The 12,229-nt window shown below is 39.6% G+C and overlaps 1 protein-coding gene across 2 annotated transcripts in view; it reads right to left on the bottom strand.

Annotated features, from left to right (window-relative positions):
* abcd3a (ATP-binding cassette, sub-family D (ALD), member 3a) overlaps nucleotides 1-10,688 on the bottom strand; it is a 34,337-nt gene extending 23,649 nt beyond the window's left edge. Inside the window, exons 1-5 of one of the 2 annotated variants that reach the window (XM_030756501.1) lie at nucleotides 10,532-10,688; nucleotides 9,534-9,564; nucleotides 9,319-9,417; nucleotides 8,586-8,674; nucleotides 2,499-2,572 (exon numbers count right to left, since the gene is read on the bottom strand). In XM_030756501.1, the coding sequence (XP_030612361.1) occupies nucleotides 2,499-2,572; nucleotides 8,586-8,674; nucleotides 9,319-9,417; nucleotides 9,534-9,564; nucleotides 10,532-10,641 (403 nt within the window). In that variant the 5' untranslated portion in view covers nucleotides 10,642-10,688. Of the gene's footprint in view, nucleotides 1-2,498; nucleotides 2,573-4,447; nucleotides 4,518-8,585; nucleotides 8,675-9,318; nucleotides 9,418-9,533; nucleotides 9,565-10,531 lie in introns of those variants that run through there. The other variant, XM_030756500.1, reaches the window with a different exon arrangement.
* Between the last annotated feature and the right edge of the window lie 1,541 nt (nucleotides 10,689-12,229).

The following is a 12,229-nucleotide window of genomic DNA, read 5'->3' as shown; positions in this document are numbered from 1 at the left end:
TATCTCGGGGAACATGGAGGTGTTCCCAGGCCAGCTGAGAGATATAATCTTTCCAGCTTGTCCTCAAAGTAGGACATGCCTGGAACCAAGAAGGCAGCAAGGAGGCATCCTAGTCAGATGCCCAAACCACCAAAACTGGCTCATTTCAATGTGGGCGATTAGAAGCTCTAGTCTCAGCCCCTCCCAATTGACTACACTCTTCAATCCATCTCTGAGGCAGAGGCCAGCCACCTTATGGAGGAAGATCATTTCTGTCACTTGTATCTCCGATGTAAGTTTTTTTGAACACTACCCAAAGCTCATGACCACAGGTGAGGGTAAGGATAAGGACACAGACTGATCGATAAATGAACAGCTTCACCCCTGAGTTTTTGCTTCAGCCCCCACTGATTCCACTTGGCCTACTGGTACCTGTCAGCTGTCTGACAGTGCTAGTCAGGCTAGCCAAGCCCGATAGGACTTGTTCAGCTTCATAGCTCCCTTCACCTCTAGTGTCCTCCATTTGGTTTGGGGATTCCCACCATGACAGACACCAATCCCCTTGCGGCTGTAGCTCCATGTGGCGGCCTTAACAATGGGAGGGGTGGAACAAGCTTCATTTGACTCAATGTTCTCAGCCTCCCTTGGAATGATATTGAGATTCTGCCCAAGGTGGGAGTTTCAAGATCTTGTGGACTGGGGCCTCTTCCAGGTGTTCCCAGCACATCCTCACAATACATTTAGGTGCCTCAGGTCTGTTCAGCACCTGCCCACCTGTTTGAGTTCACCACCAGGTGGTGATCAGCTGACAGCTCAGCTGTTCTCTTTACATGAGTGTCCAGAACATACTGCTGCAGATCTGAGGATACGATTACAAAATCAATTATCAACCTGCATCCTAGATTGTCCTGGTGCTACATGCACTTAAGGTCATCTTTATGTTTGAATATGGTGTTCGTTACGGATAAATTGTGGTTAGCACAGACGTCCAATAACAGAACACCCCTCAGGTTCAGATCAGGTAGGCTGTTGCTCCCAATCATGTCCCTTCAGGTCTCACTGTCATTGCCCACATGAGCACTGAAGTCTCCCAGTAGAGCAACGACATCACCAGATGAAGCACCCTTGAGCACCCTGCCCAGCAACTCCAAGAAGCCTGGGCACTCTGAACTGTTATTCGGTGAATAAGTGCAAACAACAGTCAGGACCTGTTCCCTGGCCCAAAGGTGCAGGGAAGCACCCCTCTCACCCACTGGTAAAAACTCCAACATACAGGCAACAAGCTGAGGGGATGCAAGGATACCCTGCCGCCTTTCACAGAGGGCAACTCTAGCCCTGAATAGAGTGGAGCCCTCTCCAGTAGACTGAGCCCAACTTGTGCGTAGAGGTGAGTCTGACTACATATAGCCATCATCTTTCAACCTCATGCACTAGGCTCAGGCTCCTTCCCTACCAGACAGGTGGCATTCCATGTTCCCTTCACCAGCTTTGTCTATTAGGGCCTCTGGCCAACACACACACACACACACACACACACTGCACCTGACCCCTACGGCATCTCCTGTTGGTAGTGGGCCTAGAGGAGGAACAGTTCTTCTTGGCAATAAATCATACCTCTTAAGTGGTGTCACATTTATAAGGAAATTGCATTTGTTTGTTGAAGAGCATGTGCATTTCGCCCATGAAAAACTTCTTCTCAAATCTTCTCTGCCAATACCAAACAGCTTCTTCTGCCATTGACTCTTGTTTAGTGTCATTTATTGAATTGGATTATTTAAGTCTGGAAAAAAGACATAGTGGTAATTTAACAATTTATTCATTCATCAGGGACCTCAGTAGCATGTGGAAGAACCATACACAGACAACAGCCTAGCATCTTCTCCTCATGCTGGTCACCAGCTTGGTCACATATGGCTGTAGGCTTGCATCCTATTCTTCAGTCAGCATTTGTCACAAGTCAGCCAATGTGGTTATGTTGGTCACTCTGGAATGAACAGCATGCTCAAGCTGATCCTGCAAGTGTTCAGTGTGGTTGAAGTCAGGATTACAGGCGGGCCATTCCATCCACTCCACTCCCAAATGTAGGAGATAGCCTCTGATAAATCCCATTCTGTGGGAGTGAGTGTTGCCATCTTGAAGGATAGAGTTCAGTGTCTTACTGTGATACAGGATTGCCACTGGTTGCCTCCAGTGACGACAAGCCTGATTATCAGCACCTGGGGTACCAGAAGCTCAGAGCAAGAGTCAATGACAGAATAAGTCGTTTGGCACTGGCAGAGAAGATTTGGCAAGTTTTTCATGGGCGCAACTGACATACTCAACTATGCGCCTCAACCAACAAATGCATTTTCCTTACAAATGTGGCACCATTTAAAAGGGAAATAAACAGGCTTTCCAATGGTATACAATTTACTGCCAAGAAGCAATGTTACAACAAAGAAATAATTGACTCAACACAAAATATATATATACACACACATTTTAGAGTTTAACAAAACTCAAGCCTTCAGAGTTCACACTTACAATTGGCATGAATTCAATAAACTTCAACAAGCAGATCTTGAAATCCTTAGTCGAACGACCAATAATTGCACTGCAAACCACAACAAGAACACAGATGAGCAAACATTGCCAAGTCAGAGAAATACTAAAGCTTTATATGTGCAACTTATTATCCTGATATGAAATGGGGAAAGTGAAGTCCTGCTATGGAGCAACACAGGAATACTATTCAGTTTATGCATTTTCATGTTTTCTAGTGCATATTGGACAACTAGTGGGTTACTGATTCCATAATCTCAATTGGGAAACTTCTGCAGCTTTATTAACAGCAACGTAATTCTGAAACAAAACGTAAACAGTAATGTACAGTTGACTGGAAATGAAATATGCTACTACAAAGAAACTCAATACTATTGATTCTCTTAGCATGAGTTTAGTCAAAGCCATAAATTCTGTTCAGACATTGTGGCTCAACATCTGTGCAGACTGATATTTTTAATGAGTATTTGTAATCGTTGGAATTTTCAGTTAATATTTTAGCCCTATAGAGTGATTTAAAATAAATAAATAAAAATAAGTAGGAGGTTCTGGATATCCAAAATAAAATAGTGATTGTTAATACTAGGTAGGTGCATGGCATTTTTAAATGGTTTCTGAAATAAAAACGGACATCATACACAGTGGCTAGCAGTGATTACATACCTAACAGTTACCAGAGGTGTTTACTGCAAAGTGAAACTAATGGGTTAGCAAGCAATGTCAAGCTTAAAGTAAGATTTGTCATGAAAGTGACCTTTATTTAAGTGAATCATGATGGTAACTTATGCTGAACACATAACCTGGCCCTTATGATCAGCGTTTCCATTTAAAATATAGATCACAACATTTTCACTAATCTTTCATTTACAGCACGTTTTCAGTGTAACATGTTAAATTATACTTTACAAACATCATTAATGGAGCCTAGCTGTAAAGTTACAGTAGCTCAAAATGTGCATCACGTTATCATTGGAATTTGCCAGTAATCAGCTGGCGAAACAAAGTCTTTTACAGTGCTGCAATTTCAGCAACTAGGACAGAGAACACACACAAAAAATACCAACCAATTAAAGTAGTTAAATTTTAAGGACAATAACTTAAGGTTTAAGTGTATCCAGTTTAAAGTTTGAGAGAACATTGAGCATTACAATATTTTAAGTAGAAGTGTTTATTTTACAGCTCTGAGCACTAGATCACCAGATTAATGATTTTATGCAGCATTAGTCTTGTCTTATTTGCAACAGCATTGCATTTAACTATTATATTTTTATGTTCTTTAAAGACTTATTAGATAACATCAGGATCATTTTGTGCGTAAGAGTCACATGATGCATGATATGCCCCTTTTTATTTGAATGCGCAGTGCCTGTAGCAGAAGGCCTGGCTAACAGAAAAAGTTTATAACCACTGCCATGATACCCATTATCTCTGACTGAGGTTTCAGGTTTTGTCAAGCGCCAAATCACAACAGTCACCTCAATGCACTAATGTAGAGAAAGCCTCGCTGTGTTGAACTTGCTTCGTAGTATACCCCTCTGATTACATGTTTTCAAACCATCTAGCAGTGGCTTATTAAATGGACAGTGGGGTTTCTCCTGTTATTCAAATATTTTTACATTGCACTGAAATTATTCATCAGTCAGACAGACGAGGCTGATTCTTGACAGAGGCTGTTTACTAAACCAGAAATAAGAAGTCAGAAGCACAGACTGAATAGCATTCCAGGTGAAAATGTTTCCAGTTAATCTATGCCAAGAGTTACACATTACCATGATGAGCACAGATTAGTGTTAAGCCTTGAAAGGAAATGCAGAGCTTAGGCAAAGTGATGAAAAAGCACAACACAACTCCAAAGCAAGATGTTAAAAACCACCATGTTAGTGGTGGAAAGCTTTCCCCACTTCTATAAGCATTTGTTGACAGTTACCCCTGGTATGACTGATATGTAGGAAAAAAAGTGCTTCTTGAATAGACTCGTATCTCTGCTTATAATACCACTGTGAAGAATCAAAAACAATCAATCAATTCCTGTAAAGATGACAGCAAAGCAAGATTAAAATTAACTTCAACATTTTCATTTTTCTGTGACTAACTGCAGACAGATGTACCAATATCATGAACTCCACACCAACCTTGGCTTGTTGGGGCATTTTTAACTTTGTTTTTAAACCCATTCTGGTTACCATGACTCTGTACCAAGTGGCCACAGATTATGTGTTTAATCATTTTATTAGTCAATTGATCTTAACTGTTATTTTGGAGGAATCACACCTCACTGAATTTACAGCTGGACTCCTTTTAAGATCTACTTGAACTGGACAAGAAACCCACCTTGGACCAGACCCATCATATCCTGTATGTAAGAGGGTGGACCCCCTACCCATAATCATTCACGCCAAATTCATTTGCAGAGCTATTTGTGTTTTGTATGATCCCTAATCTGAAAAAGTTGGGGCACTGTAAAGTGTAAATAAAACCAGAATGCAATTACTTTAAAATCTTAAACCCATATTTTATTCACAGCAGAACATAGAAAAGATATCAAATGTACCATTTTAAGAAAATCTTAGCTCATATTGAGTTTGATGGCAGCAAAACATCTAAAAAAAAGTTGGGAGAGGGACAACAATGGGCTGGAAAAGTAAGTAGTACTAAAAATAATAATTAAAAAAAAAAAACTAATGAAGTTAAGTAACATGATTTGGTATGAAAAGAGTATCTATCTGCGTTTCTCTGGAGTAAAGTTAGGCAGAGGTTCACCAGTCTGCAAAAAAAAAAAAAAAGAATATGTTTCTACAAATTGTGGAACATTTTCAGAATCATGTTCCTTAATGTAAAATTGGGAAGACTTTGAATATCATCATCTACAGTACATATGAAAAGATTCAGAGAACCTGGTGAAATATCTGAGCACAAGGAGCAAGGCGGAAAACCAAAAAACAACTCAATATTGGATGGCCATGATCTTTGGGCCCTCAGATGGTACTGCATTTGAAAAGGCAGGGGGCATGATTCTGTCATGGAAATCATTGCACTTCCAGAAATCATCAGCCAATGGTTAAAGCACTACTGGGCAAAGATGATAGGTGAACATGATCTAGAAACAACACCCTCTTCTCTGGGACAAAGCTCACATACAGAGGGGGAAACACATCAATTTGAGCCCTGCTGAATTCGTACATTTGCTCACTATGGAGAAAGAATATCACCCCCCCCCCCCCCCCCCCCAAAAAAAAAAGTATGTAAAAGTTCTAAATGTATTTGCATGCCATTGAGTGAAATAAGAATTTCATCCCGTACAACCCTGCCAGAATTCTGGCTCCCACAGACTGGCTATGTGGCACACAGATTACAATTGATCAATTACAGATCGTAATAGACCTGCACAAGGCCAGAATGGGCTACAGGACCATCAACAAGAAGCTTGGGGAGAAGGCAACAACAGTTGGTGTGAATATTTGGAAATGAAAGAAATATAAAATGACCATCAATGACCCTTGGTCTGGAGCGCCATAGATGATCTTGCAACATGATCATGAGAAAGGCGGTGGATCAGCCCAAAACAACACAAAGAGCTTGTTAATGATCTGAAGGCAGCTGGGCCCACAGTCACTAAGAACACCACTGGTGATTTTTCAACTACTGTGCTGCAGTACACTAATGTGCCATGAGAGACTGTGGGGTGTGCCATGGGACATCATTTAATTTCACTTAATTGGTCCAAAAAATATAATTTAATTATGCATATAAGTTGCTATTGTTGAGCATCTGTGCCTTCAATGTTGTGACCGGCGAAGTAATTACTCTTTTGTGTCGGTGACAAATAATGACCTTGTTTATGTTAAGACAATAGAATTAGTGATGCATGCAGCAGGTGGCACTGACAAGACAAACAGCAAGGATAAATATTTGAAGAAAAAAATAAATTAAAAAAAGCAGACTCCAAACTGGGCCCTGGACAAATCCAGAAAAAAGCAAAAATGGGGCACTTGAGGCAATACAGCAAAAGTTATCTTTGATTTGGATTTACTTTCACTGGCGCTCTGACTGCACCAACTCCATTATGCCTGGTATGTGAAGAAGAACTCTCAAACAGTACCATGGTCCCAGGCATCCAGGGACTCCAAAGAAAGCTTCCTCTTTTGCAAGACATTGTCAGAAGAGGTGGGGGTGGTGGGGCAGGAGGACATTTTTGGTGCCACATGGAGGGCTTATGTAGGAAAACTGCATGATGGAGCAGCAGCCATAGTTGGTGACACAGCTTTCTGCACTACGAGGCACTTGTTGCCAAGACTTTACCAGCAGACCTAGCTACTGTGCTGGATTATGTCATGTGCACGGTAAACTTTGTCAAGACAAGGTCCTGCAAAGCTGCATATTTGCATTTATGTGAAAAAATGTGAGCAGTGCATAAAACCCTTATTGCTCCATATGGAGGTACGATGGTTGTTGCGTGACAAAGTACTGTCCTATGTGTATGAGCTGCGGAACGAACTAAAAGTTTTAACTAATGAGACGTGCAATCATGTAAAGTTGCTTGCCAGTGCTGAGTAGTGTGCAAGGCTGGCATACATGATATATTTCAGCATTTGATTGACCTGAGCATGCAAATGCAAGGCTGAAATGAAAACCAACTCACAAACATAAAATAAATGGATTCTATTCAAAGGTGGACCTCTGGTAACAGAATCTTGAAAATGCCAACCTTAGCATGCTACCACATTGAGGGCCAACGGAAGGGGCTATGAACTGTAAAATCTTGGACGAGAACTTCCTTCCCTCAGCCAGAACACTCAAGATGGGTTGTGGAAGGGTGAAAACTCTGGTCATAAGTAGGGATGCGCCGATCCGATATTCAGTATCGGTATCGGACCGATACTGGCCTAAATTACTGGATCGGATATCGGAAAGAAATTTAAAAAATGTAATCCGATACATTAAATAACTTTTCGCTCACATTAGCTGCATTACAGGGCTCAGTCGTCTTCTTCTTCTTGTGGGTTTGCGGTTGACCAAACCAGCTTAGAGCTGCATTACCGCCACCTACTGGAATGGAGTGGGGGATCAGGAGTTAGAAAACAACCCCCTCAGATCCTCCGTCGCTGCGACGGATTCCCTTTGACACTGAGCGATCATCGCTGACATGTTTTTCCGCCTCCACTGCTCTCTGCCTTGTTTGTGTGTTGTGCTTGAGATGCTACACAGTACTAAACATGGCCCTGTCCCAATATTAGCTCATTCAAAATTAGCTGTTTTTCTTGCAAAGGGTACATTTTCTCAGTTTAAGCATTTATGTTTTCTGTGTTCTGCCGTGAATAAAACATGGCTTTATGAGACTTGCAAATCATTGCATTTTGTTTTTAAATTTACATTTTACAGAGTCATAATTTCTTGTAAATGGGTAAGAGAATCTCCTTTACATTACATTGATTGTTTAGTGTCTTCAGCTACGTCATCTACTCTAAGCATTATATCCATAGTACTTTCTTTTAAAAATGTTATAGGAAACAGTAATAAAAACAAGCAGAATTAACTTGCAGCATCAGGCTGTTAACCAAGACACCCCTGCATCTCTTAGTGGACAGTGAAGACTGATTCAGCTCTGCTGCCACAAGGAAACAAATCATTCATGCCTCACTCAGTAACTCTACAATGTAACACAGAGAGAATCATCTGTTCTCTCATTAACAGTTTATTTCAACTGTGCACAGTGACAACATTTAGCAATTAGGTCGCTTTATTGAAGCGTCCCATCCACTACACCGTACACCATTTCAATGAGCCACTTAATGTCATCTGTAAAGCTTTTTTTTTTTTAAACTGCATTTAGTAAGCCATTTTACATTCCATTTGCCTTAATAATTTCAAAATTGTAATACTCAATTTCTATTTAAATTTCTACTTATTTTACTTTATTGTAGTTTATTTTGATTTTAGTGATATATATCATTCTACTTATTTGTCATTTTTGTTGTGTTGTCTCATTTTTTTAAACTACTGTAACAAAAGAATTTCCAAAATCAGGGATAAATAATCTCTTATCCTAACTGAAGCCCAAGTCTGACCTTTCGATCATGGTCCCATTCTGGATCATCCATACATCACAGTAGGTCCTGGCAACCAACATGGCAGCGATAAAAACAAGGTAACCAGTCTGTGGAGAACAAACCACAGAGTAGTTAGTGTAGTCTGTGAAACACTGCAGTCAATCAGAGCCATTTATTATCTTCACCTTGACTCTGCCCATATCTACTGAACTGATCAGATAAAAGAGCTCAAAGGGCTCTGCTGTATATGCAGTCCTAGTAACATTTTGAAATAGTTTCCAGTTATGTTTCTACATTACCTGACCAACTGTTTAAATGATTTCTCACTTATCCTCTAAAGTAGCCTTTCTAAATGGCTTTTCTGTCTTCCACTGGCAAATCAAATGAAAGGCAGACAGACTAAAAACTCAGTAATTAGAGTTGCCAGATGTTAGAATTTCAAACTTGATAGATATACCCAGGAAAACGCTTGATACCAGATACAATTTGATATCACAGTTGGGGTAACAAAATCATGAGGCATAATTGCATACTATGCAGCCTTTATACACTAAGTCCATATAAGGGACACTTTATCATTCCAAGAAAATTAAACAGCATGTCTACACAGGGATATTTAAGCTGTTGTCCATGGCACTGGAATATAACTCAAAAATATAAATAAAAACAATAAATGACAGGAGTTTCCACAGGCAGTGTAACAGCTTGGTGTTACTTGGTATCAAATCTAGTCTTCTGGTGTTAATCATACCTCCATGCAGAAAACACGAGGCACCAAGATCCGTATAATCCGGAGGATTCGGAAGAAGAACACCTTGTCCACAGCTGCTCGGTCTTTTTTGCCATCCTTCTATGTGAAAAGGTACAGCAAAAACTGTAATAAGAGCAATTATAGCAAACTACTTGGGGAAGAATTATGTAGACTTTGAATACTTTAAACACGCAAGAAAGCTGTTTTAAACATACCTCTGTGTTCAGCACCAAATCTGAGCCTCCTCTGAAAAATAAAATCTTAAATGATTATCGGGAGGGGAGCAAATTAACTACATACAGTGTGCATGTTCTCATTTTGTAGTTGAACCAATTGTGCGTAACCACCTAAAGTTGTATTACAGTATTGTAATACAACTATTTCACCTAAGTGCATTTGGATTAAAATCAGTCTGATGGGGTGGTATACAATGAACATTTTTAATAGTTATTTTGAAAAAATATTAAAGGATTATGGTATGGCATTAGAGCAATGCTTTAATGTTTTTTACTTGTTCAGTCTAATCCACGTGTTCCAGAAAACACCATTTCACTCATCAGCATGCAGCCTGGAATAATCCAGCCAAACAGGCATATGCAAACAATGCAAAGGTCACCATGTGGAGAAAAAACAACTTAAGTGATAAAGGTGATCGAGCAATACTAAAAGAAAATGAGGGCCTGGTGATCTCAACAATGACTTCCACTGTGATCCTGTATTTAAACAATTCATGCAGAAATCCAGCACTGTTCATATACTTGTACATTTAATTACACGAAAAGGGACGTGTCATTTAATTGCCAGTTTGTTTTAATCTACCCGTTCAACTATTTACACACCAATGTTTGGCTTGACCTGTCAAGTATGAGAGTTCTCATGATGACACGGTCAGAGACACAAAGGCATGACAACTAAGTCATTTCCAAGTTAGCCCAAGGTTGTGGGATAATGGAGCACAGAGACATTCGTTATTTCCGTCTGTACTGGGATTTGAGTCGGTCCGGTCAGTTATTAAGGGACCACACAGCGCAGAAAGAAAACCTGCCTCCTTACAAAAAATGAGGGTGGATTTAAGAGTATCTAGCTATGAGCAGGTCACAGTCACCTGTCAGAATGGGCTGGTAGCCGCTCCTAGTTAGCGTGACAGGCGACACAAACTGCTGAAAAACAGGTTTTGTGCGAACCACAATTTTCTGAACGGCACCCCTCTTACCTATTTGATGTGCGCGTCCGTTTCCTGTGCTTCAGCAGGACCAGCACAAACAAAATGCTGCCCGCTATGGAAGAGTTCCTAGCAGTCAGATATTTACTGAAAGCCGCCATATTTCTGACACAACGACCGGTCCGATTTCCACAGTCTTCTTCTGCGTCATATTCTTCTTCGGCGGCTGACAACCGACATAAAGGTGTATTACCGCCACCTACCCACATGGATTTTTTTTTTTTAAGTTTACAAATACCGCATTAAGTGTTGTATAAATTCAAGACGATACAATGAATTGTCAAAAGGCACAGTAACAATGAATGTAAACAGAGTAAACACAGGAATAGTGAATATAAACATCTATACCAGAATAAGCACATGGACAAGGTGTAAAATTAACTAGAATTAAATATTAAATTAAAGTCACACATACAAGGACAAAACAAACAAAAAAAACAAAACAAGGAGAGATACATTTTTACCTCCTATATCTAATTCAGCGGGAAGGGGCTTTAAAATATTATATAATTTTGTGGTTTATTCCTTTAAGTAATTTTAAAGAATTTACATATAAATTTAATTCTTTCAAGAAAATGACAAGCTGGGGGATGATTTCATAACCCTGTATAAAAAATTTGGCTAGACAAAATAATTTTACAACACAGTTCATTACTGTTATTTTGTAAAAAAACAAAAAAACAAACCAAATGTTATTACTAAAAAAAAAAAATAAATAAATAAAATCAGGAACCGGTGAAATCTTGGCTTTTATCCATTTATGAAGCCAGAATATCTGTATTGTACAACATGAGAAAAATATATGGTCTGTGGTTTTGATGTGGTTTGTAGAAGAAGAAGAAGAAGAAGAAGAAGAAGAAGAAGAAGAAGAATAGATGTCATTGTTTTTATTCAGTTTGTTTAAGACATTGCTGTTTTGGCTTCCAGGGAATAGTTTATTTGTGAAACAGCTTCATATGATGGTGCTGTTAGGTTTCTTGTCCAAAATAAGCATTCCTTTAATTGACAGTGGGGTGAGCTGTGGCACTATAGGTTGGTAAGAGATAAGATAAGATAAGATAAAACTTTAATGATCCCACGACGGGGAAATTTGTGCATTACAGCAGCTCAATACAGAGAAAAAATGAAAAGGATGAGTAAGAACAAATAACTAAACTAAAAACTAAAACTAAAATTCAATAGAATAAAATAAAATAGCAAAAAAACTATACACATATACATAAGCACTATATACATAAATATATATATCAGTGTCAATACCCACATTTACATATACACACATATACACACACAACTTGAACCTAAGGTACACAGCATACACGGTATGCATTATATGGGTGAGTGTAATAAATAAAATGTACCTGGACTGTATGGATAAAGTGATGGCAGTGTAGGTAAAGTGTCCAAGTGACTCAAGACATTATGATGTGTTATACAGTCTAACTACTGTTGGGATGAATGACCTGCGAAAGCGCTCCTTCCTGCAGCGAGGATGTTTCAGTCTCTGACTGAAGGAGCTGCTCAGTTCACCCACGGTCTCATGAAGAGGGTGATGGGGGTTGTTCATGATGGATGTCAGCTTTGCTAACATCCTCCTCTCACCCACCACCATCACAGACTCCAGAGGACATCCCAACACAGAGCTAGACCTCCGCACCAGTTTGTCGATCCTGCTCCTGTCCCTTATAT

This window comes from Archocentrus centrarchus, chromosome 20 (assembly GCF_007364275.1).
Source record: "Archocentrus centrarchus isolate MPI-CPG fArcCen1 chromosome 20, fArcCen1, whole genome shotgun sequence".
NCBI lineage: Eukaryota > Metazoa > Chordata > Actinopteri > Cichliformes > Cichlidae > Archocentrus > Archocentrus centrarchus.
The sequence above is the reverse complement of the archived record's forward strand: the minus strand, read 5'-3'. Positions and strand labels throughout refer to the sequence as shown.